The following is a 26,497-nucleotide window of genomic DNA, read 5'->3' on the forward strand; positions in this document are numbered from 1 at the left end:
TCCTCCCTAGGACTCTCTCCTTTACCCACTCAGCTCTAGCCACTCATCTCCTGGATGTCCCTTGAATCTGCCAGGCAAACTTCTGCCTCAAAGCCTTTGCACTGACTATTTCATTTTCCTGCAGATGTCCTTCTTTAGATCATCACATAGTTTACCCCTTTCCCTTCAAAATCTTTGCTCAAATTTTACCTTCTTGTTGAGGCTTACTCTAACTCCTACCCTGTAGCACTCCCAGCTCTCCTTTGTCTGTTGTGTTTTTTCTCCATGGAACTTATGATCTATCACACTATAGAATTTATTTATTTTAAAGTTTGTGTCTGCCCTTCCTAAGTGCCATAAGTACAGACATTTTTATCTGTTTTGCTCACTGGTTTATCTCTAGAGCCTGGAAGAATGCTTGGTATTCAATAAATATTTGTTGAACAAATGACTGAAACTCAGTTGGATACTCAATTTATAAAGATACTATACTTCATGTAAGTTACCCTATGTTCTTATTTCCAAATGAAATGGAAAGTTAAGTGCTTTTTACACATAATACACTTGGTTTCATACTTGTATATGCTCCCTGATTATACCTTTAATAATTTAGACTAAAATGACATGGGTATTGCTCGTGAGCCAATGGCATAGGAACTGTTTGCCTTCCAAGGACCTGCACTGGGTAAAGCACTAAGTATTTCTATTCCCTCCCTGCCATACTCACCCATAAGAGAGTCCAGAAACAAAACATATGAGATGAGAGAGAGAGAGAGAGAAACAAAAAACAATTCACATATGCTTCAGTTAAAAAAAAAAAAAACTAGATTACTCACTGCCTACTAAGCTGGCAAGAGATGAATCAAGATCACTTCCAAGGGCTTTGCTGGCTGCCATTGCAGGACTGGGTGGTACCATTGAGACAGGTGCAGGCTGCCCAGCTGGTGCCATGGTTGGCATCAAAAGATCACCTAGACCATCAAACACTGGAAATCAAATAGACTAGGTTCAGAATAATTGAAAACAAAAAAAGATCATATGCGAAATTAAAGTAAAACTCTCTTTTGATACTATGGAAACAAGTGAATATAAAATCTTATAAAAGAAGGCAAGTAATTCACACTTTTCATGACTGTAACACCAAGAAGAACATGTCAACATATGTCTACTCATAAAGTATGAAAATACTAATGAACATGAACAAGGATGGAAAAAAATCTGTATAATGTACAGGAATGAACACAGACTTCACAGCCAGAACTGGGCTTCAATTCAGCTGCATGACTCACTGGCTACATGACTTTAAGAAAGTTACTCTCTGAGCTTTTTAGTTTTCTCATCTGTAAATGGGGAGAGTATGACCAATACATGGCTTTGTTGTAAACATTAAATTAGGTGATACATGTCATGGGTTTATTATAATGCTTGCTTTATACAGGCATTCAATATTGCCATTGTTGCTCTTATTCAAGAAAATAGTGAAAAGACTTCCTATGTGCTTTATGGTGAAATCTAAATAATTTACTCTGAAAACCTAAAATGTTTACCTTAAAAATAATTCTTAAATGAGAAAATAATGCATCTCTTGGTTTCCTACGAAATTAGAAAACAAAATAACATCTAACAGTCAGCATCTAGTAATAGGTACCTGAAAAAGTTGATCACATTACAAAAGTAATAATTTTGATTTTTTTCTCACTCATTAGAGCAATCATTTCTGGTTGTAACTCTAAGGGCATAAGTTAATTAAATACTATTTTAAGTATTAGGGATCAAATGCATCATTGATGGCTCCTGATCACCAAATAAGTTACTAATTGTTCAGTTCCTAGAATACATAAAGTCCATTCAAAATGCAGACACATAGCATTGCATAAGATGTTGCTAATATGTTATCTATGTCAAAAACTTTGTAGTTGTAAAATTTTATCAAAAAACTATGCATATCTACCATAACAACTACTATACAATAATTTTAAAGTGAAAAATGACAGCATTCAACTAGGCACTGGCAATAGAAGCAACCAAATTGTCAGGCAGAGGATTTATTTAGGGTGTTTCTGAAACACATTTAATTGCCAAAAACTCACCAAGTGAAAATTTGTAGTAAGGACCCAGCATGGGAAGAGTAGAATGGAAGAGAATACAAACAAAATGACAGCAGTGATGAAAGGTTAAAGGCAGGCAAAGAATACTATTTGTGTCTCAACTTCATAAAACTGAGGGCCATGCAGGCTTCAGAGGATGTAAGCAACAGCAGTGGGAGTGTTCACATATTCAAACACTGTACAAAGATTTAGTACAAAGTATCTGTTTTTCTTTAACCATCTCTAAACCATGTGCATGTAAGCTCATGCAAATAGATGGTGTGCAGGTTAAGTTAGATTTCTGCTAAAAATAAACAGAAACAGAGAAAGGATTGCAGGTTATTCTTATGGATACCAATGTGTACTATAAATTTTAATTTAAGTTACTGAATGAGATTAACGTTTTATAAACCAAATTATCACTCAATATTTGCTTGTTGTAAATTTCCTGATAGCATACTAACCTTAGGTAGTACTTTTTTTTGTTACCAGGACACATGAAAAGAATGTTTGAAAGTCACTGCCTCACCTGATGGATCAAAGGAGCTGCTGCTGGAAGTTGAAGGCGTTGTCCCAAAAGCTGCCTCAAAATTGGGCTGTAGCAGGTTATTCTGAGCTGGAGTCACTGGAGATGGGGAAGGCGCCATGAAAGAACCCCCAAATCCTGAAAAAAAAGTTCCAAAAAAACAAGCAGAAATAACATAAAGGTGGGTAAAGGCCATAAAAACAGAATTTAAAAAGTTATAGAAAACTGAAAAGGAATTGATTGCATGTTGATTAGCAGTCAGTGAAACAGAGAAGCTCATTTCTGAAAAGTTGTTCAAGCATAATATTTTGAAATCTGACATGCATTGAGAGATTTAATTTAATTAGAAATAAGATAGCACACAAGTATACCCTTATTAAGAGAAACTATGGCAAGCAAATCTATTATTACAATGGAGTATATAAACAAATAAGGTATCACTAGGTTTAAAATTCAGACAGTCTCATTACATTGAAATTTTATGTTTCTTCAAATCATAATATCCGGTTTCTAGAAAATGTTTACTGCAAATTATAATAAAATGCAAAACAAATCATAAAAATTCATATCAAATCTTTAACATCTATCATACATGTTCTAGCCCCACTGCTGTTACCACCAGTGCAGGCCCCCGCAACCCTGCTCTCTGGATTCATGAACAGTCACGGAGTGGGATGGCATCCTGTCTCTAGTCTAGATCTCCTCCAATCTAGTCTTCACAGTGCAGCCAGAATGGTCTTTCCAAGTGGAAAATGTTGACAAAGTTACTTCTCCAAAATCTTCTATCAGCTTCCCATAATTTTTCAATTCATATAATTTGAATTCCTTCGTATAGTGATCAGGTCCTTCTGTCTCTACTCACTGGCCCCTGCAGCAAAGCAGGCTGCAGCTGTGATCCGCCACTCGCAGTGTCAGATGGCTGCTCTGGGAGGACTTCCTTGCCCTCACACTGCTACCCACTACCAGCTGCACCCCACCCACATCCCCATATACATGCCGAGTATCCTCAGCACCTGGTACATGGCCCCCTGCTACTCTCATTACATGTATTTATCCCCACTGCCCCGACTCCAACCCCAGATGGCTTTTTGAGGCCAGGAACTGTGTCTTCTTTTCATGTTTTTTCCACTAATATCCTGCACAGTGCCTAAAACACTGAATTAATGTTTATTAAATGAAGAACACTTTTGAATATAAAAGGTGAGGACAAATCAAAGACTACTGTAAAGTAATCCAACCTCAGATTAAGTATTTGACGGCTGGAAGCAAAACATTTCTCTCAATCAACAGACAGAAACAGAAGCAGAGATCACTCTGCATTGCTGCTGAACAAAAATATACAGCCTCTGAAGGAAGTGATTTCTTAACAAGACACTGGATGATATTCTATTATAAAAGAATTTATTACTACCAGAAGTCATTCCTATATAAAGTTTAAGTATATATTCCTTTCAAATCCAGCCACATTGTCTCTTCTTCACAAACTGCTTGCAAAAACAATGTTTCAAAAAACATCCTTAAGTTTACGTTCCATAGAATCGATTTATAATTTTGAAAGTGATTTCCACTAAAATTATCTACTATTTTCTAAAGCAGGTGGCAATGCTGTTTGAGTTATGTTATCCCTAGAAATTGACAGTGATGTGGGTTTAGGCTTTCCTCACATGTGTATGAAAAAATTTTAATTTGGAAAAAAAGTTTTTTATTAGATGATCTTTACAGTTCACGATGGCTACTTTAAGTGATTTTAGTATTTGAATGGCATAAGTATCATATAACTTTCTTTACTGAAGAAGACGTTCTCTAAATCAGTAAGAGCTTAGCCCAGCCAAGGTAGGTTAAAAGTAATTATTTTTGTGAATGTGACCATTTTTATTTTAGGAAGATTGGTGGCTGTATTAATGTTGATTTTTAAAAAACATTATCCCGTACCTCAAGTTGGAATTTGTCTGGTAAATTTAGGCAACTGTTCTATGTTGTGATTCTCTTTCTATAGGTGAATGTGGAGAAAACTTGACTCTTGACTTCTTAAAACTTGGCCATGGAAAGGACAATTTATTTTAGAATCACAGCATATTAGTGATGGAAAGGGCCTCAGGATTATCTGATTCCTTCCTGTCATCTCATGGCTAGAAGAAATGACTCAAAGAGAAGTTAACACACTGGTAAGATTCAGTAAAAAGAGGAAAAAGAGTGCATTTACCTAGGACACTCTGCTTAGTGCTATTTCTACTTTATGCTAAGATCACATCTATAGGTGAATAAATAAAGCTGTTCACTGAAAAAAAAAAATAGTGCCTTCTCTAAGAAAATTAAAGGTAAGCCAACATTGGCCCAGGGCTCACCAAGTGCCAGGCACTGTTCTAGGTTTCCTTTTTTAGGGTGAACCCTATGAACGACACGAATGGCTGATATTTGACTGTTTTGATCCTAGAAAATCAGCAGTTTTAAATGGTTCAATCTAAAACACACATTAGCTTATCTAATCCTTATAACAACCCCATGAGGTTCAAAGATGAGAAAGCTGAGGTCAGAGATGTTAGATAATTTGTCTAAGGTCATATGAAAGCAAATGGCAGATCCAGGATTCCAAACAGGAATTCTCCAGAGTCTGGATTCTTTGCCACTGTACCACACAGCCTCTTTCTCACATCCAGAAAAAATGCTGTAGTGGTAACCTTCCCATACATTTATAAAATTGTCGAGATCTGGCAGGATGACTTTTTCCCATTATACTCGGTTCTTATGAAGTAAGTGCCCTCACAAGCCTAGAATAATTAAACAGCTATTAAGTGATATAAAAGGACCAACTGATTATCTCAAAAAAATAATTGCTATAATGAAGAACTAAACAGGAACATTACAGTCATTCATGAGGAGTTTGAGGAATTCCTCCTGGTAACTAACTGAAAAGTTTTAGGGCCCTGGAATAGAGTTACTAGGAAAACCTAAACAACTAATCTTTCTATGTGGTTCTAATTTACATTAAGAAAGACGTTTAGGTGGGTATGGTGGTTCATGCCAGTAATCTCAGCATTTGGGGAGGCTGTGGCAGAAGGATCACTTGAAGCCAGGAGTTTGAGACCAGCTTGGTCAATATAGCAAGACCTCATTTTTATATATCTATCTATATATATCAATATATATAAATTAGCCAGGGGGCATGATGGCATGTGCCTGCAGTCCCAGCTGCTCAGGAGGCTGAAGTGGGAGGATTGCTTTAGCTCATCAGTTCAAGGCTGCAGTGAGCTATGTTCACACCAATGCCCTCCAGCCTATGCAACAGAGGGTGACCTTGTTTCTTAAAAAAAAAAAAAAAAAAAAAAAGAAAGGTGCTCTATGGAATGGAATTGGAAACAGAGTAAGGCTTTTCTGCATCCTGTAATCATATTTGAACTGTCCTACACTATAACTGAAGAGCCAACTGTTTTCAGGTACTCAACCATCTGTTGATACACTGCTTTTTAATCACAGATGATTAGTCTTATGGATGTGTTATTCTAAAGGGGAGTAGCCCACACTCTTAATGAAGTTCTATTGATTCAGATATATCAAGTCTGACTGTCATAGTCTACATAGTCTATCTAACACATCATATTGTTTCAGTTGCAGGAGTACAATTTTTTTTTCTTTTTTTTTTTTCTTTTTGAGATGGAGTCTCGCTCTGTCATCAGGCTGGAGTGCAATGGCGCCATCTTGGCTCACTGCAATCTCTGCCTCCTGGGTTCAAGCCATTCTCCTGCCTCAGCCTCCCAAGTAGCTGGGATTACAGGCGTGTGCCACTACACCCAGCTAATTTTTGTATTTTTAGTAGAGATGGGGTTTCACCATGTTGGCCAGGATGGTCTCGATCTCCCGACCTTGTGATCTGCCCGCCTCGGCCTCACAAAGTGCTGGGATTACATAGGCATGAGCCACTGTGCCCGGCCACAAGAGTGCAATTTTAAAACTACTGCTAAAGACACTTCCACACAGGATGATAGAATTGATCCTCTGTAGACTTTTACCTTTTATAGGAAATTGTTACTTTTTAATGCCACACTGGGCATGTTTGTATTTTAAATTCAGTTCAAGGACTTCTGTGGCTCATTTTAAGCAATTAATGTGGTTAAGAGAACAAATGCAAAACTACAAAGGGCCTCATAGGCTGGACCATATAGTCCCCTGTCTTTGCAATTAAAGATAGGATGTGAAATTCTCTTATACTAGTACAGATTTATAGTGCAGTCACCCTAAAATTGTGTCTATGATGGAAAAACATTGTTGTCCTGCTCGATGCCAACCTCAGATGTTAGGCATATTCCTCAACACACCTAACTTCCTTAACAGTCCATTTTTACCTTTGTCATCCAGTAGTCTGCCTCTAGCTTTCAAACATCTGTATTTTCAGTTGGTATATTTTGAGCAGAGTGTGACAGCTTTACTCTTCACTGTATGAAATATTTACTTTTATTATTTAAAAACTTAACTTTCAAGTTTTCATTCAGATGCTACCTGAGATATGGATAATATCTGTATCCTACCAGTAATCTCAATGGCTTGGAAAGAATTACTCATTGTTGCTATGGATTCTCCCCTCTGCTTCCCCCCACCCCCATTATTCCTTCCTTTATTCATTATTTTGATAATGATTTTTCTAGTCTGGCCTCTTTGGAAGTTGTCCTCTCCAGAATTTTTTATCATTTCACTATACTGCATGCACCAAACACCTTAAAATTTTTACTCAAGGGGTAGAAGAAGACTAAGGCAACATTTCAAGTGCTGTTTAATTCTGGAATTGGTATTATCTGACAGCTCTAAAACTGAATTTGAATAAAGAAGAATAGTTTTTATGATAGATAGGTTCATTTTCAAGACTGTCTAGTTAGTCTTTGTTTTCAAGTTTCAAAATGATACCAATTTTTAACAAAGCTTTCGCCTCAATTTTAAAATGGTTCTTAATGTTTAGTTTAAAATCTCTAAAATCATTTTAAAATTTAATTATATCATATATTTATTGCCTTATCTTTATGATTCACATGTAAATGTATTCACTCAAAAAAATCTAATCTTAGGCATGGGGTAAGAGTCCTTAGTCCAGTGACCAAGGTTCCCTTTGAACAGTCTAAACCTCCCATGACAGTGTCTGCATATTATTTTTCTTTTTCATTCTTTCTCAAAACAGTTTTATTACTAAAGACAATCACAGGATTCTAGAGAATCTTTTTCTCTCTTCTCTCTCTTTGATTCTGATCATATTTGCGGGCTTGCTATGTATGACTAGGCTCATTTATTTATTTTTTTAAAAAAATCTTCTTAGTTTCAATAGACTGTGGACTTAGCTGATCCCTCCCCCCAAATAAACACAGACACAACTATAATACAAATGCTAAGCTTCACTGCAAATTACTACACACAGTGCCCCAAATATCTGTCCTACTTAATATGCATTAAATAAAAATGTACAAGAATTGTGAAAACTCAGAAACAGCCAATTGTCAGCTAGGTTACATACATAAATGTGACTGTGGTTTTATATTGTGTTTATTAGCAGAATTTTTTTCATTTTTCATTTTTTTGTTTTTGGCTAGGAAAGTTGCTCCTAGTTCACAGGATAGAATTATATTAATATTCCATGATGTTCTTTAGTGAGAATATGACTTCCTTATGCTTTGATACTTGAACAAGAGTGAGAAATATTTTTCTATAAGAAAACAGGGAAGTATGAAAAATTAGCCCCCAAAATTAAGCCCTACGGAAATTAAAAGTTAAAATTTCTTATGCTAGCTTATTTTTGTTTTCTGTTTTTAGTAGAGATTAGGGTTTCACCATGTTGGCCAGGCTGGCTCAAACTCCTGACTTCAAGTGATCTGCCCATCTCGGCCTCCCAAAGTGGTGGGATTATGATTGTGGGACACTGTGTCCAACCCCTTATATCAGGATATAAGGTGAAATAATATTTCACATTGTGCCAAATAAATCAGGCACTGACATATGTATACATTAAATTACAAGAACTGTTTTGAAAGCAAATGAGACATTAAACTCATCTATACTGATTTACATTGAATATTAATTTATTTAAATAGAAAAGAGAGAAATAAGAAAGTGTACACAATATATAACTTTGCCTATCACTGAAAGAGTCACAAGAAGATGCAGTAGAAGAAATGGAAAGTGTACAGTAAATGAAACCTATGTAGATGACATTGGGTACTTTCATTGATGATTTTCTCCTCTTTTCTACCCCATTTTAATAAGATTTCAGAATAGACAACACAATTGAATAATTTTATTTTTTGTAAAGTGAACTAACTTACTTTTTTTGTAGACTTCCCCTGCTGGACCTGTCCATATACCAAGCTGTGCAGTTGTGGCACAGGTATGTGCAGTTACACCTGGCAGCAGGTGACAAACCCCTTCAGGCTTGTTTTAGATGTGTTTTTAGATTCTTATTGCATCCCCCAAGGTCAAATCTCTTGGCTCTGTTACTGACTTCTAACTTGGAATTGGATGGGAACACTCCCTTTTCCCACAGGAAAAGGCCTTTCAGCTCCAGTTTCTAGTGTCCTGGGCTCTTTGAGAAACACAGTATCTCAGGTTCTAGCCTTGGAGGACACAGAGAGGCCACAATGGAGGAGGATCCTGGAGTAGACAATGTGGCTGTGTAGCACTGGAGGTGGTCAACAGTGGCTGACCGCTCTGCCAGGCTCCTGTCTGGTAGGCTTCAAATTCCCATTTGAGATCTGTGGCAGGGGATGGGATACCCAGGAGAGAAAGAAAGAATTCATAGGCTTCTGTGAAAGGCCAGAACATTTGATTTTATGGGCCGTTTTAATCTTAATTATAACTTCAAAGCAAAATGTTTGTAATCACTAATCTCATTTTACAGTTAACAAGGTCATGATCCCTCAAATAGCCATTAAAACTATGCTATTTCTGTGGCATGTTAAAATCTTATTGCTGAACCCCCAAAATGTGTATGAAGTTTATTGGTTTAGTAAGAGTTTGAAAGTTTCTGTAGCCAATTGGAAGCTGATATAAGAATATCTAGGCCTGGATAAAAGCCAGGCAAACTAGCAGTTTATTTCTCCAAGTAACCAGCTGTGGTTTGTGTTAAGTGTACTGCCTCTTATCATCTCTGCAACTTCCAAATATTCCATGATGTTCTTTAGTGAGAATATGACTTCCTTATGTTTTGATACTTGAACAAGGGTGAGAAATATTTTTCTATAAGAAAACAGGGAAGTATGAAAAATTAGCCCCCAAAATTAAGCCCTACGGAAATTAAAAGTAAGTTAAAATTTCTTATGCTAGCTTTTCAGCGTAAGTTCTCAGCAATATCATGGTGGGGCCCTGGTTCTTCAGTGCTGAGGAAAATACCTAGTGGTAGTCACTGGTATGAGTGGTTTCAGCATGCAAGACTGTTATGTTTCATCATAGTAGTCTGGAAAGGATGGGAAAGACACTAGAGAACTATTGCCCCTGGGAAAGACTGTTAAATAGTCAGTCTGAATTACTGATGGAAGGAAAGGTTAACAGCTGGGCTACGACTACCTGCTTTAGCTTCCTGAGGAGAGATTTGACCTCAACTCAAACTTCCTACAACTCTGAAGGCTGATGAGGGTCCTTTAGCATCTGCCATTACTCACTACTAATCCAAGAATAAATGTTCCTCAGCTTGCTGTACCTGGTGCCAGGATTGTTTATTGTATAACTTGTAATTTTATGGGCTATATCCACACTAAAAAAGGGAACTATTCATATGCTTTATCAAGGTCTACATGGCTAGCACTAGCACGGTATTTAAGATGCAAGACTTCAGACATGCATGGCAGCTTCCCAGTGGTGATGTGACCCATGCTCTCGTCAGCCCCTTGTCAACCTTAGGACCAAAATTCATCCCTTGTGGTGACTGTGGAGGGGCCTCAGAAGCTGCATCTGAGTGACTGAGTCCGCTGTGAAACTACTGTTGTGCTTCCTGTTATGTACCCGTCTAAGTAAAATCAGAGTAAGGTAAGCCAACAATGTCTTGTGAGTTTGACTAATAATCTGAACTTAAACTTACTACTGTGGTCTTGCAACTGGTCTTTCATAATGCTTTGCTTATGAAAATAATAATTTCTAGGTCAAGGCTATCACTAAGCACACACTTTGTCTTGTTCCCAAGGAAGACCAATACTTGGCTTTTACTATTTTTGAGTCCTTGAACTGTTTCCTTTTATTCTATATATACTACTTGGGCCACAAGCAGTAATCCAAGGCAAACTGTACCAATCTATTTCACACTATGACCCTGTTGAGCTGAGATCACCCCATGAGTTTTCACATAGAAAAATGATCAGCTTGTTAAAAAACAAAAAACAAAAAACAAAAACAGTGGTCTATGTAATAGCAGTTTTGACCCAATGGTAGGAGTCTGTAACAGTTTCTCCTGGAGTGATTCATATATTACAAAATCTATTTTCAAACATCATGGTACATTTCCCCACAACTTCCTTTAAAAAAAGATGGGCATAGACATTACAAGACAAAAATTGTTACATAAGCACATTACCTTTTAAATAATCTAAAGGAAACATGTTGGCTGAAAATAAGGCAGATTTGGAGCATACAAGAAGCCACAAAAGTGGCTTGTATACAGCTGCAACTTTAAGACCCTGAGAAATAATCAAACTTCTATCATACAATGACTGAATTTTCAATTTCATGTCTTTTAAAATTATTTTTTAAAAACAATTTCAATTTTGTTTTAGATTTGGGGGGGCAAGTACAGATTTGTTACATGGGTGTACTATGAGATGCTGAAGTTTGGGGTATGATTGATCCTGTCACCCAAGTAATAAGCATAGTACCCAACAGTCAGTTTTTCAATACTTGTCCCCTCCCTCAATTTTATGTCTTGAAAGAAAAAGAAAACATGCACCCTGCAATTTATGTAATTTTTATAATTGTTACTTATAAAAATATATCCAAATTTAACTTCTACAAAATACCATTTTAATTTAATTACCAGCTAGTAGGTCTGCCGATGCTGATGAACTAGAAGCAGCCTGAGATGCAGGTTGGGGTTCAGAAGCACTACTTCCAAACGCATCTATCCATTATCCATTGTGCAGCGGAAAAGTAAGAAAGTGTAAAAAGTAAGTACAGTAAGTAATTTAAGTATTATGTAGAGAAATGCAGAGATATGACAGTGTACAGTGAGCTTGTCTTTTGTGGGTGTGTGAAATGATCACATGAATTGAATTATGCTCTGACCAGTTTATTCTCTCAAAAAGAGTTCTAAAATATTAACAAGTAATACCTCTTTGTAAGATTAAGGGAATTCTTTTTTTTTTCTAAGAATAAAATTTTTGGACTAAACCCTGTCATCTGTCAAAACAGAAGCAAGGTTTTAAACTTTTTACCTAAAGGTAATAAAACAGAATTTTTCCATTTAGAATTCTATTAAATGTTTAAAAAATTAATAAACTTAATTCAAGGAGCAGCAATATGATTTGTACCTACATGTCAAGGTTTAGTGTTTATCTGACACAAGTCTTGAGCCCCTAAATGTCAGACACTGCAATATCTTTGTATTCCTCATGTACACATCATGGAATGTCCATGATGCTTCAATGTACAGGAGGTACTCAATGTGGGTTAAGCTTTCTAAGGATAGTATTTAAGCTCAAGAGCTAATTCAGTACATCTTCCTGCCCTCAGATAACACATAAAGGAAGAGGGAAATATATTTAAATCAGCAACACATTTTCCAATCCTTCTAACTCTTTGTAAGGATAGCAAAACATTATAAATAAACCTACAGAATAATGTACAACATCTAGACTTATGCTTTCAGTTTTAACTGGCTTGTTTTCATTTCTAAATTATCTATTAATAGGTCATGTTTATTTGGCTTTTAAGAACTTAGAGATGTTGATTTAGCCAACAGATCAGGATCACCAAGGAAGAACAGTTGAAGGAAATTCCAGTCAGGTAATTCTACATTAGGATGAAGAACAAAAAGTTGAAAACACCAAGTGAAAAATTATGTGTTTTGTTAGGTCATGCACTGAAAGTTATGATGAAATGATGAGAATGAAGATGATGATGACGAAGAAATGAAAATGATCTTAAAAACTTAAGTTTACATTTAAGAGACAGAATTTTATATAGCCTAAAGAAAAAATGATGAAATATAATAAAATAGATCTAAAAATTATTCTGAAGAAAAAAAGATTCCTTAAGTGTTGATGGAGGAGAAATACGCACCCCCAAAAAGGTCTATGACACCTGAAGAATCCACCTTTGCTGGCGAGGCAGTGGTTGCAGGAGATGGTGCTGCAAATGCATCCACTGCAGTGAAGCACAAACAGGAAAAAGTGCATGTCACCCAAGGGAAAAGAAAACCATGAGCCTTGACAAATGGCATCTTTGGATTTCATGGTTCACTCCAGGCAGAAAGACTGTAGACAATCTTAACAGTTAAGGAAAAGCAAACGGATTTTAAAACACACGCTCTCCAGAACAAAATAAAATTGACTCCTTGAGGTCAGAGGTTTCAGTGTGAAAAAAATTTTCACTAGCCTTAAATTTGAAATATTAACCCTCAACGGTTGATGATGGTCCCAAGAGTGAGTTCTTCTTTTCAAGTACATTTTAAATTTAAAAGAACTCAAGAAAAACCCACATGTTATATCCTTCTCTCTATGCATTACTTCCACAAGACATCTCTGAAGTCCTGACCTTGGCAAAGCACTCACCAGATAAGAGGTCAGCAGTGAGAGAACTCTCAGGCACAGGAGAGGCCCCTTGTGGTGGAGAGGAGAAAGCATCTTCCAAAAGTGAAACAAACCAAAACCAAGCAGAGGTAAGTAGTAGAAAGCTGAAATCAAAGTCAAAAATCTAACAAATGCATTATCACAGGTGAGTACAAAGAGCTTAATCAGGAAAACATCTAAGAAACTAAAGTGAAAAAAAAGGGTTGCTTTGGTTTTACCTGTACTAAACAGGTCTATGCTAGGAGCAGCATCTGGCTTAGGCGCTGCAGCAACTTCAGGAGTGGACTCAAATAAATCTAAGACCAAGAACACACATGCCTTTACTCAACTTGAACAATAAGCCTGACACAGCATCACTTCCCAGTCCTGAATTAGCACTTTGAAGAACTCTGAATTAAGCAGCAAATGGTTTCTAGAGAACCATTTAATTATACAGTCTTCATGCAGTACATCTCAAGGATCAGAATTCAATCCACTAGACGGAAAGAGGTCGACAACAATAACAAAAAATTACCACCAAAGATATCTAGAGCAGGAGGAGCAGTGGTGGCGGTGGCAGCGGAGGTGGTGGTAGTGGTGGTGGCAGCGGCGGTGGCAGCAGTAGTGGCAGCAGCAGCAGCTGCAACGGCAGGAGCAGGAGAAGGAGCAGTTGCGGGAACCGGAGGGGCTGTGCTAGCTGTAGGGGTAACTACAGGAACACTGGTCTCAGGTGGCTTCATTGCAAAGAGGTCCAGCTCAGGTGCAGCCTCTGCACTACCTTCAGACGGGGCAAAGGGGTCTTTTGGAAAGGAAAGTGGAGACACACACAGCATCAGTAAGGAAAGAGACAAGAGACAGCATCATAACTATGGCAAGAGACACCTTATACAGATATTTACACACTAGCTAGGTGTGAGGCTCCTTGGATTTAACTACTATTCTACTGGCAGGGGTTAGTGATTAGGATGTTTTTCTAAAGAAAAAGGAAAACTTAGTAGGTACCACAAGTTAGCAAACTAAAGCATTTTGCAAAGTGCCGTAAGATTAACCTACAGTCTAGGATCAGAGATTGCTATCCTTCAAATCTTCACTTTATTTGGTCAATCTGGTAGCTTTGAAAATTCATTAAAACATGCCAATATATTTGAACTCAATGTTACAAAAGAGTACAATATAGCATTAGAAAAAAAAACATTAAGACAGCATACTTGCACTGACAAAAATTGTCAATCTTAAGAAATTGTCAATTTTGATAAGTATGTACTTCATTGTCTTAATGTTTTAAATGCTGGCATTATTTATTTAGTTATGATGAATGATACTTTACACTCAGAAGAAAGTAAAATTAGAAAAACATATGGCCTCTTCTAACTACGGGGGTTTTACATTAGGACAGAAGAATAACAGACTGGCTAATGACTTTAAACCCACCATTTCCTGAACATGCATCAAGTGCTGCTGCTACAGGGGTTGGGGTAGCTGGTGCGGCGGCCCCTTCGGATGCTGCAGGGGCCTCCCCAGGAGAAGCTGCAAAGGCATCTTGGGTGCGGTTTTTAAAACAGCAGAAATTAAAAGAATAAAAAGAGAAGAAAATATAGTAAAAGAACCAAGTTAAATTGTGAAGAAGGCTCCCTTATACAACATGAATTTTTTAAAATGCATTTTTATGGCCCATGCACTGTTGGTGGTCACAAAACAATTATTCTTTGCACACCTTCATGTTAGTTAACATGCAAGTGATACAGTGTTGATACTGCTGAGGCCTAATAGGATCCAAAAGGTAATGAGATTCTCATTGTATAAGGGCTCTGAGAAGCATGTTTTATGTATCATTAGAAATTAATGGATGTAAAAATTAAAACAAAAAATATTTTTAATTATGTAATTTAAGACATTAAACTTTCATGTCCAGGTAACACTGATTCACTGTTATTAAAATGTCCCTGTCTCATAGTTTCTAGCAAACATAATATCTTCTTTAATGCCAATAAAATTAAATATACAATGGCAATGTAAATAATTCTAGTTTTAAGATTTTTTATAATCTAGTACAGGCAAAATTACAGTGTTAACATGAAAGGTTTACTAAGCATTCCTAAGTGTTGTCTTCACTATCCTTGAAAAGCATTTTCAAACATAACCAATAATTTTACTAAGGTTTACTAAGCATTCCTAAGTGTTAAGTTTACTAAGGTTTACTAAGTATGAAAGAGTATGAAACACTCTTACTAAGTTTACTAAGCATTCCTAAGTGTTAAGTCTTCACTATCCTTGAAAAGCATTTTCAAACATAACCAATAACTTATTTTAAAGACATAAAGAGATAAAAATAGGGTATGACACCATAATGCAATTATATTTTTCTAGTTATTTGGAAAATAATCTATTTTCAACAGATTAAAACAATAGTTTCACATTTTAAGACTATAAGTGTATTATTATTTATAGAATATCATTAACATACGAGCAGCCACAGTTTATAAATGCCCATTTTACAAATGGCTGATGTGTACAGATGCTTCCCAGTGTGTTTCTACCAACAATGTTAGTTAAGGTAAGAAGTCTTTGAGCTTGCATAGAGATGCTATAGTTTCAAAAGTACAGAAGGAATCAAGCCATGATAAACATGACAGGCTTAGGAGAAGAAAACCCTGGAGAGTGGAGACCAGCACCCACCTAGAACCTGTCACTTACCTGCTAGACTTTCCATCCCCAAATACTGTCTTCTGCAATATCTACTCATGTTTCCTGGAACACTGTTCCTTCAGTCATGAAAATAACATGTCATATATACTTGGGAAGGGCTACACAGTACATGCTCTTCCTTGGTGATTTACTTAGTATATTAGGCTCTAGGACATGCTACTGTCAAGATACTTGTTTCTCAGTTTGACCTGGCATGTCCCAAACTGAGTATGAAACACTCTTTAGTAATGCAGAGTTCTAGTTTTATGTGGAATAACAAACATTAAACTAGATACTTACTTGGGTTAAAAGGCCCTTTACCAAATCACAAATATCCCTAGAAGGGACAACAGGACATCGGTTATTCATATCTTATGGATTAATCTGATCTGATTGTTCCTCTTTGTTATACTGAGGAAATATATGTTCAATTTATTTATTATTAGAGACAGAGTCTTGCTCTGTTGCCCAGGCTGGAGTGCAGTGGCAATATCATAGCTCACTATAGCTTTGAACTACTGGTCTCAAGTGATCCTCTGGCCTCAGCCTCCTCACGGACTGGGATTGCAGGCCTACAGCACTATGCCCGGCCAGGAATATAGGTTTTGAGTGTCAGGTCAGCTGAGAGGCCAAATAAATAAAACTAAAGAATGAAGAATACATCAAGGGATAGAGTAGGCCTACTTTCTAAATGCCATGTTAAGGATACTATACTTCAGGACTTAGAGCAACACACCCTCTACGAGCAGGGCAGAAGAATGTAAGAGAAGTATGAAAAGATGTTGGGAGGGCTGTAAATATTTTGCCATGAGTCAAGTCAGTTGTTTTATTTTTTTTCGTTCCTATAAAATTTGGAACTGAGGCCAATAATATTGCAAAGAGTAGAAACACATAGCAGTCATATATATTGCCATTATTAAATTTATCTGTAACAATCTTGTGATTTAGGTTCTACTGTCTCCAGTCTGTTAGATAACACAACCAAAGCTTAAAGCGTGTGTGTTCTCATCACAAAAAATAAGTGAGGTAATGCATATATGTTGATTAGCTCAACTTAGCCATTCCACAATGTATACATACTTCAAAACATCATGTTGTACATTATATATATATATATGTATATACTTTTTCAATTAAAAATTATTTTTTCAAAAAAGTCTGATGACTAAAGTTACACAGCAAGAAAATGGCAGAGTTAGGATTTGGCTCAGAGCTGTCTGAGCTTTGTGTTTAGCCACTGTACTGCATTTTTTATGAAATATGCCTCATTCTATTATATTACTCCCTTCTTTATAATTGAATAAACATCAGTTACATTAGTGCCAGGGATCAAATAGATATTTATGGGCTGACCCCTTTAGGTTATCACTTATGTGTAAGGAGATAAAGCCCATATTGTTATAGCTACATCCTTAGAAGAGGGTTTTAAAAAATCCCCTTGTCAGCAAGATATCTCCTTTTAATTCTTCTCGTTACTTGAAACTAAATATTATCAACTTAACTCATCTACACCTGTCAGAAATTTTCTTAAAGGTAGGAGCTGCAGCTGCTCCCACCCCCAGCTGTTTGAATCTTCCTAGCCCCGAAGGAGACATGAATGAGTGTCCAGATGGTACCAGGCCCAATCACTGTCTGACTGCAGCCACAAAAGAGACCTTGAGTGAGAACTGCCCAGCTGAGCTCAGTCAGCCACCAGAACTGTGAGAGATAAAATTTGAATTTGTTAAAAAATAAACAAAACTTTTAAAAATATCTAGTTTTTTCATTATAAATGGCAGCATTATCTTTCCAGTATTGCAAACTAAAGTTATTTCCAGTTCAGTTCTCCTTTTCATGTTACCCATTTGCAGTTAATTTCTACATTCTGTCAGTTTTTCAACCAGCTCTATTTCCTAGAAATGCGTGCTCCTGCTGTTCTTCAATTATGGACTCAGTCTAGGCCTTAATCCATAAACTGAGCTGACTGCTGCAGACTAGTCTTTTTTCCCCTTCCAGTACTCTAAGACAGAATTTTCCTCTCAAACTTTTTATCATATGACTACCTCTCTCAAATCTAAGAGCTGTTGTTTCCCTCAGCCTGACCTATTCTCCCCATCTACTTTGGCCACATAAGCCATCTTAAATCACACACTCAGCACAAAGGTTCCAATTGTTCTCAACAGCCCAAATGTCACATTCTGGTTCCTCTTTGTCCCCAAAGGTCCCAGGTTATAAGGCTCTTACATGAAATCTAGTTGAAAGTGTTTAATTATTGGTTTTAAGGAAGGTTGGTTAACTTAGTTTTTTGACCAACATGTACCCAATGTGATGAGGCTTGTGAGGTAAGTTCTTTGGTTTTCCAGTCACTTGGTTTAATGTTTGCAGACTACTAACCTCATGAAGGTTTGCTCACAAATTGACACATTTGATTGAAAGGGTATCCTTGTTGGTGTGCAGAGGAATTAGCATCAATTTAGCATTCTAGTATTTAGAAAAACCCTGTGTTGTTCAAATCAATGTGCTATTGTCAGTAAAATTTGCATCAATATAAAAATAGGTTATTTTTAAGGATTTTGCCTTTTATTTTTGTCAATATTTATAAATTTTCCTAAATTTTAAAGGCGTAACACTGCCCTTGCAATCCTGTTCTGCATGATCATAAAAAGAAGATCTCATTTCTTAAAAGTTCACTTTAAAAAATGAAGCATTTAATAAATGTAGCTGACAAAATTTTTTTAATGACTTACATGAACTACCTACATTGAAAGGACTAAAACATTACTTGTGTATCAATCAGAATATTTCTGTTAAAAATCACAAAAATTTACTATTTTTAAAATTTGTAATTTAAATATAGTACTAAAATACATTAACAGTTTTAATATTTGATAGGGATGAAATTAAATAGCCATCCTTCTGAAATTAAAATCCATTAAGCTTTATTTCTAAAGAAATCTACTTAGTTGCTGTACATATTGCATAGGACCTCAAAAAGGCATGTTTTAAAGTTGTAAAGTTATGCTGTGTTAAACAAAACATAACTGGTTTTCTGATTATTCTAGAGTTCTACCACTTACCCATTGTAGAGAGACAAAATATTTAAAAAATGGCCACACAAAATGGCCAAAGAGATTTTAGCCTAGGTTTTTATTAAAAATTAAATCTCCAAATAATTTCTTAAAAACCAATGAAGGCATTAAAGAAATTACAGAAAATCACTGAAAATCACAAAACAGATAATGACATATATAGACTCCTGAACATAAAGGATGGAAATTGTATAGCTATCAGAAGCCAGGAGACAATTTATAGAACTATACAGATCAATAAAATAATCATGATGTGATTTTCAGATGTAATTGTCATTGTACACTCATTTCTCAGCCAGATGACTGGAAAGGATATTAATAAAATCACAAGAATAGTCTCATTCTTTGACATTAAGTTGCATGATTCTCTGCAGTACTCATCCTTTAAGCTTATATTTAAAGTTACAAAGAATGCCATCATGAAAATTTTCTAAACATACAGATTTTTCCACTTGATAAATATAGTCAAAACAGAAATAAATGACAAACAAAAACAGCATAATGGCATGAAGAATATTTCAAAGAAATATCTTAGTCTTTATTATTCTAGAGGGCTATGCAGGAAGTAAGATAGAGTTGATTGATTTATTTGAGGTAATCAACTCCTTATAAGTGGACTGAAAACAAAAAATCTAAACAGCTAAGGTGTAGAAATGTTTCAGCACAAAATTATTATGCATCCTGTCCATATTTTCCTTACTTTTTTTCTGTTAACACAAGCCTATGAGAAACTACCCATAGCTACATCAATAACAGAGGGTGGGGGAAGGATAGATTTTAAATTAAAACATTTACTAAGTGTATTACCTATTATTATTATGGAACTTTCAAGCTAGAAGGACTTTAGAGATCTTCTAGACCAAGTTTCCAATTGTATAGATGGGAGAACTGAGGCCAAAGGAGGTCAAGAGGCTTACCTTTAGTCAGGCCTAAACAACTTTGACAAACTCTATTTACCACCTGATTTAGATTTGTGGAAGGAAGAGGAAGTTGATTTTATAAATGTAAGCTAAAATTTAAATTTTTGGTTTCAAAGGATATAGGGGCATAAATGAAAACCTAACCCTCTATAGTGGGTGACTCTTTTTAATTTAATTTTATTTTTGAGACAGGGCCTTGCTCTGTCACCTAGGCTAAAGTGCAGTGGCGTGATCAGGCTCACTGTAACCTCCACTTCCTGGGCTCAAGCAATCCTCCTGCCTCAGTCTCCCAAGTAGCTTGGACTACAGGTGCTTGCCACCACAACTAGCTAGCTTTTAATTATTTTGCAGAGACAAGGTCTCACTATATTGCCCAGGCTGGTCTCAAACTCCTGAGCTCAAGCAATTCTCCAACTTGGCCTCCCAAAGTACTAGTATTACAGATGTGAGCCACTGTGCCAGACCATGGGTGACTCTTTACTCAAGGGTCTGCAATCCTTTCTCTCCTACTCTTTTACAAACAGGTTTCTCCTGTTCCATAGGAATGGACAGCAAGGCAGCAGAAAATGTCTTTTGTGTAGCAGTGGCAACAATGCTGTGTCTAGTGGAGTGCTCCTTGTCTTGGATGATGTTGGCCAACCTTAGAGACTGGAGCATGGCATGTAGCAGAGTGGTAGGTGACAGTGTGTTAAATGTATGTTCCCAGGGGTACATATTGATTACACCAAAGCCTGCCAAATCTCTCTTGCTTTCACCATTTTCTTCCTCCAATTTCTTTACCATATTCTCAAAATGCCCTAGGAAAGATGTTATATGGTAATGAAGATACACAAAACTATAATGACTATAACATCACTTGACGTATGTATTTGATATGAGAACTTCTTTAGGTGTGGACATTGGTACCACACAGATGGGGATACATATATGAATAAACTGGCTTCACATGGCTCATCAGGTCCAGGCATATTATAGTGGGTCAGAATTTACATTTCCACGGAAAGCATATTTTTAGACAATCATTTCAAAGACTGACTTAAATCTGTTTTCAATCAGCCTTTCAAGTGCTGCTTCAGATGTTTTCTCAGAGTTCCAAAACCAAAGATGATCCAAGTTTTTATTTGGACAGAACAAACTTAAAGCTGTAAAAACAGGCACATCCCTAAACTCTCTTCAGAGGCTTCCAAACCTGAATTACTCTTAGATTATTTTTTGCCCTAAACATTAAGAAATAACTTAGGCCAGTGTTGCTCCTCCTACATTCCCCAAATATTCTCTGGGCTAGTTCTAATCTGGCCAAAAAGCTAAAGGTGACAGAGAGCTCTGGTACCACTTTTATACAGACACTGGAGAGCAGGAACCTAAAGGCAGGAGTTCTGAAGGTAGCAACATGAATTCTAATGTTAAAAAACGTGAAAATCAAATGGGCCTGATGCATTGCAATCTCTGCTATAAAATTACTAAAATTAAGTGAAGAGAAAGTTGATGAATTTAGTGAAGATAAATATACATGAATAAACATTGAAAAAGTACTTAAACACTCTGACATGCTGTTACATAACGGAAAAAATTTTAAAGACCTTAACTCCCAAGTAATTTTAGCAATCCTGAAAGGAAAATGAAAGTAGCAGCGAGACTAACTAACCTCCAAAGAGATCCACTTCAGCAGTGACAGCAGTAACAGTTGTAGTAGTGGAGGCAGAAGCTGAGGCAGTTGCAATTTCAGCAGTTGTAGTAGGAGGGGTAGGTTCTGGTGCAAATGGATCTGAAATCTGTGCTTCAGAGGGAACAGAGGAAAGTGCAGCCAAAGAATCTATATTTCACCAGAGACAGAGAGCAAACGGAGAGAAGAAAAGCAAAGGACAAAAGATATACCAGACTCCAAATGATCAAAATAAGGACAGTTGTTACACACAGAAGTCTGTCAAAATGGAAGTTTAAAAACAAAGCTTTACTCACCCTCTCCCAAAAGGTCTACCGATGTCCATTACATGGCAGCATATGAATAAATAAGAGCTAAAGTTGAAACATGCAACCATACCAATGTCCAAGCCAGATAAGGCACTAACTAAAAAAACCTTAGCTTTATGTGTCTTCTACACCATTTTCAATTAAAAAATAAATGCACTACCTATTATCAGGGAACTTTTAAGCTAGAAGGGACCTAGAGATCCTCTAGACCAAGTTTCACCTTTAGACATGTACTTCAGATTTTATTAACAAGCAAATGGGTCACAAAACTACTTGTGCTGTAGCTAACCTTATACATGAAGATATCAGAGTCATATGATCACATAATATTGATTAGCTTTCAAATACATGTTGGTAGATAATTTTAATTCTAATAAATTCTGGCAGTAATCCCATATTTCTCAAAAAAAGTAGAAATTTCACTTTAAGCATGTGTAAAAAGAAACTGTTTTCCCATGTCTAAAATATACAGACACACAACACACACTTATTTGTGCTTCTGCAACATGAATTTACTATGAAGAAAATAAAAAACACTCTATTAGGGAGCCAAAGATGAGGATTTAAAAAATCCTCTGTATTCTTTCAGCTGATTGGGTTCATCACCAGCCTGTAGAAATGCCAAATCTTACATGCACAATTTAAATTAAATTTACTAAAATAAATTTGCTAAAATTTGGTTGCTTTACACCAACAGGAAAAAAAATGCTATCATTACAATGTGTCCCCTGAAATAAAAATGTGTGTTTGTACCTATAACCCCCAAGAAAAATTTAGAGACATTTGAAGTGGCTATGGTCCTTGGAAATGAGACCATCCAATTAGGCTTACAGAGTTTTACAGTTTATAATTTACTGCCTAGTTATACAGAATTCAAATATGCTTCAATAATAGAAGTGGCTTGATCTTATCAAACAAGATTGAGAAAACAATTTTATTTTTTTGCTTAGTCAAATGAACAAACACATATCTGTTACAATTTAGCATCAACTTCAACCATGACTGGTTATCCACCGGGCAAATTGTAGAAGTTTATTTCAATTTCTTAAAGTCTTATAATTTTTACTATTTTGCTTAGAAATTAGAGAATTTCTTTATTAGCATTTCCCCCCAAAGCTGACTTTTCTATTGCTATGAAATGTTGCAGTTGTAGATGTTTTGTTGAGGCAAAAGTGCTGTCTAATCATCAAAAGGTGAACATCAGGCCCTATAAGGTGCCTTTGTACTAATTATAAAAACGTACTCCCTGGGGCAAGGAGAGGGACAGCATTAGGACAAATACGTAATGCATGCAGGGCTTAAAACCTAGATAACTGGTTGATAGGTGCAGCAAACCACCATGGCACATGTATACCTATGTAACAAACATTCTGCACGTGTATCCCAGAACTTAAAGTTAAAAAAGAAAGAAATAAGAAAGTTTATATGGTTTTCACATATTTATCATTTTAAACAGGTTAAAGATAGTACCTTTCTTGTGTAAGTGTAGTGATGACCAGCATAGTACTTGTCACAGGAGCACTCAATCAATATTAGCTTTCATTGTAACTTGAGAGCTATCTTAGTTTTTATTGTAAAATTAATCTTATGTGTTTATCAAAAAAACTTTAACCTTATAGTCATTTAAAATAACTGAAAAAAGCATAAAAATATGCTTTTAAAATCAAACTACTATGGAAACTGCTTTACCCCAAATTCTGGCCCATTAGCTTACCTATTGGGACAACTGATGTTTAGCCATGTGAACAAGCCCCATTTTGTCAGAAATATAATTTGGATCCAACTGCCTTTTTTGTGATTTTTTTTTCTTTTTTTTTGAGAAAGGATCTCACTATGTTGCTCAGGCTGGACTCTTAACTACTGGGCTTAAGTGAGATTCTCATCTCAGCCTCCTCAGAAGCTACATGCATGAGCCACTGTACTCAGTTTTTTTAATCCAACTGTCTTTGGTAAACCAGTGAGTTCGTTTTACTGTCTTATGGCTAAAATTTGAAAACAAAATAAAAGCTATATTCTAAAATAAAAGCTATAATATCTTAAAAAGAAGAAAAAAAAAGGTACTCCCTGTAGTGAGACAGATTAGAAAAAGTAAAGCATCTCTTTCTCAAGGATAATGAGAAAGGCTCACAGCGTGACTATAGAGTTCTGGCTGGATTTCAGCCCCCTTGCCCTGCCTTTGAGTAATGCATGATCTACATTGTCCATATAGTACAGCCCTGGCTAAAACCATACTGCTCTGCTTTCTCTTTTTACGTCCAATGATATGTTAATGTTTCAATAGAAATATGTAACTTATTTCTAACTTTAAAGGCTAAAATGTATTCTAATAAAATTGTTTATTACAATCAATTCCTTACAATATTATGTGTCTTAGCAAAAAGTATTTAGAGATGAAAATGAATAAAAATGTTATATTGCAATTCAACAAAATCTCACCTTTTATTTTTTCCTTTTATTTATTTGGCATTCTTTTAGTGCCAAAATTTTTTTTAAAAAGATAAAATTTATCTTCAGTTTCATGCCAGGGAATATGGAAAAGGGACTAGTTTACAGTTTCACTGTTTATTCATTAAAGTTCTAACAAAGACAATATGGTAATGAAAATAAATTATTAGCAAATTAAAATAATCAGTGATGAAGCTCAGAATAAAAACATGAGTAAAAAAGAATGCCCTTATAAAATCTCTTCAGCAATATTTTCCTTTACCAATCGAAATTTAATAAAGTTAAATAAAGCTGAGAGAACAATTTTATTTTAAAAATTGATAGCTGTAGCCTTAGGAGTTGAACATTTCAATATAGGATAAGGTTTACATATTTAAAATGGAAACGTGCCAACATTTTAAATGTTCTTATTTATAGTTAGCAACATTATTTCAGAACTGGTTATCTTTCTCTTATTTTTGTTATCAAAATAACTTGGAAATGAGATCAAGAGATTACAGATAGGACTTTTGATGTTATACTGACACACTGTTTAACCGGACATTCAATTATTTAGAGAAATATAACTTCATTTGACTTAGTTATTATTGTGCACTAAAGGCTCTGATTCTGCAATGTTATGTTGTTACAGATCTTGTCTGCTAGTGATGCAAATAATCTCTGTATGGGAGAAAAGATAACCTCAAGGCTATGATTTTTATTACCCTATAGGACATTAACAGCTTTCTATCTAACCTAGCCATCTTATTCTAACATTCCTTTTAAAATACCTATAAATACTCAGTTCCTCAAAATGTTCTTTGAGACAGCTTTATCATCTTGCTGGTTTCCTCATTAGTGAGTTACTAAGTCTTTTATTTCTGTTGCTCCTATAGTTGTACAAGGCATGTCTTAAACTTTTTGAAAATTTTATGCTGATAGTTTGGTACAGGAGGGCATGGTATTTAAAACCAACTCTTTGCAGCTTTGAGCATTATGAAGCACTTACTTTAATTTTTATATTAATATTAAATGTTTTAAATCAAATATTTATAAAAGGCTGATTTTTTTCCTGAGATCCATAAATAAAGTGGGAATCAAGTGCTTAGATGTGATTCCTCTCAGTCAATCAGTTTAAGTATGGGTTTTTCTGGTACAAATAAGAATATGTAAAAAGATTTCAACTGTATGAAGTCAAATACAATGTGAATAAAATCAATTCAGGCCTAAAAGAATCCAGGAACGAGGCTACACCTGACCAAACCAAATTGGAAATGTTAACTTTGAGTAACCATAAATTAAGGGGAATACTCAATCCTCTAAGGCCTGAGTCTCTAGAGAACAATTACTAAAAATAATCAGAATTTTAGAGTAGTAATAAAAAAGAACAACAAAAAACCCACAAAACTTCCTTGTTCCAACTGTTAAAATAAAAACTATATGACTACTTGAACATTCTCACTGTATTACAGGCACTTTCTCTGTCTCTCTCTCTCAATATATATTTCAATCAATAAATGCCATTCTTAACATTTTCCCTCCAAGTTTCTAATACCATTTTAGATAATCAAAAGGTAAATGTTAACAATTATAGCCTAAGTAAAAACAATGAAATAAAATGAATAGAGAAATGGCAAGGTTGTCTGGTTTTACTCACCTCCCCATGCAGTGGCTCCTCCAGCAGGTGGTGGTGGTGCTGGTGCTGCGGCTGCTGCTGCCCCTCCAGAGGAAAAGTCTGGCTGGAGGTCCAGGAGATCACTAGATGGTTTAGAAGTGCTGAAAGGAAAATAAAACATTAAAATCAGATTTTGAAATTTTATAACATAAAGGTGTTTTTGAATAAAGACATGCAGAAATCATCAAAGATTTTAGGTATTTTAAATCCAATAAAAGAATAATACTTTGGAAAGTATAGAGCTATAGCATATACCAAGAGTTGGCAAACTACTTTTGTCAAGGGCAAGATGGTAAGTATTTTAGACTTTGAGGGCCAGTTGGTCTCTATCATTACTTGACTCTGCTAATGTAGAATGAAATTAAGACATAGACAATACATAAACAAATCAACATGTCTTTGTTCAAATAAAACTTTATTTACAAAAACAGAGAGTGG

General features: G+C 35.7%; 1 protein-coding gene across 31 annotated transcripts in view; it reads right to left on the bottom strand.

The window, feature by feature from the left end:
* Positions 1-26,497, bottom strand: part of SNAP91 (synaptosome associated protein 91) — a 157,725-nt gene that overhangs the window by 27,062 nt on the left and 104,166 nt on the right. For 7 of the 31 annotated variants that reach the window (XM_054686099.2, XM_054686098.2, XM_054686101.2 and 4 more), the window contains exons 13-23: positions 26,042-26,160; positions 21,949-21,963; positions 21,635-21,802; positions 14,748-14,855; positions 13,852-14,115; positions 13,556-13,633; positions 13,320-13,391; positions 12,829-12,912; positions 11,585-11,668; positions 2,596-2,730; positions 816-965 (exon numbers count right to left, since the gene is read on the bottom strand). In XM_054686099.2, the coding sequence (XP_054542074.1) occupies positions 816-965; positions 2,596-2,730; positions 11,585-11,668; positions 12,829-12,912; positions 13,320-13,391; positions 13,556-13,633; positions 13,852-14,115; positions 14,748-14,855; positions 21,635-21,802; positions 21,949-21,963; positions 26,042-26,160 (1,277 nt within the window). The remainder of the gene's footprint in view (positions 1-815; positions 966-2,595; positions 2,731-11,584; positions 11,669-12,828; positions 12,913-13,319; positions 13,392-13,555; positions 13,634-13,851; positions 14,116-14,747; positions 14,856-21,634; positions 21,803-21,948; positions 21,964-26,041; positions 26,161-26,497) is intronic. The other 24 variants (XM_054686105.2, XM_054686103.2, XM_054686107.2 and 21 more) reach the window with 8 other exon arrangements.

The sequence above is a fragment of the Pan troglodytes genome, chromosome 5 (assembly GCF_028858775.2).
Source record: "Pan troglodytes isolate AG18354 chromosome 5, NHGRI_mPanTro3-v2.0_pri, whole genome shotgun sequence".
In the NCBI taxonomy this organism is placed as follows: Eukaryota; Metazoa; Chordata; class Mammalia; order Primates; family Hominidae; genus Pan; species Pan troglodytes.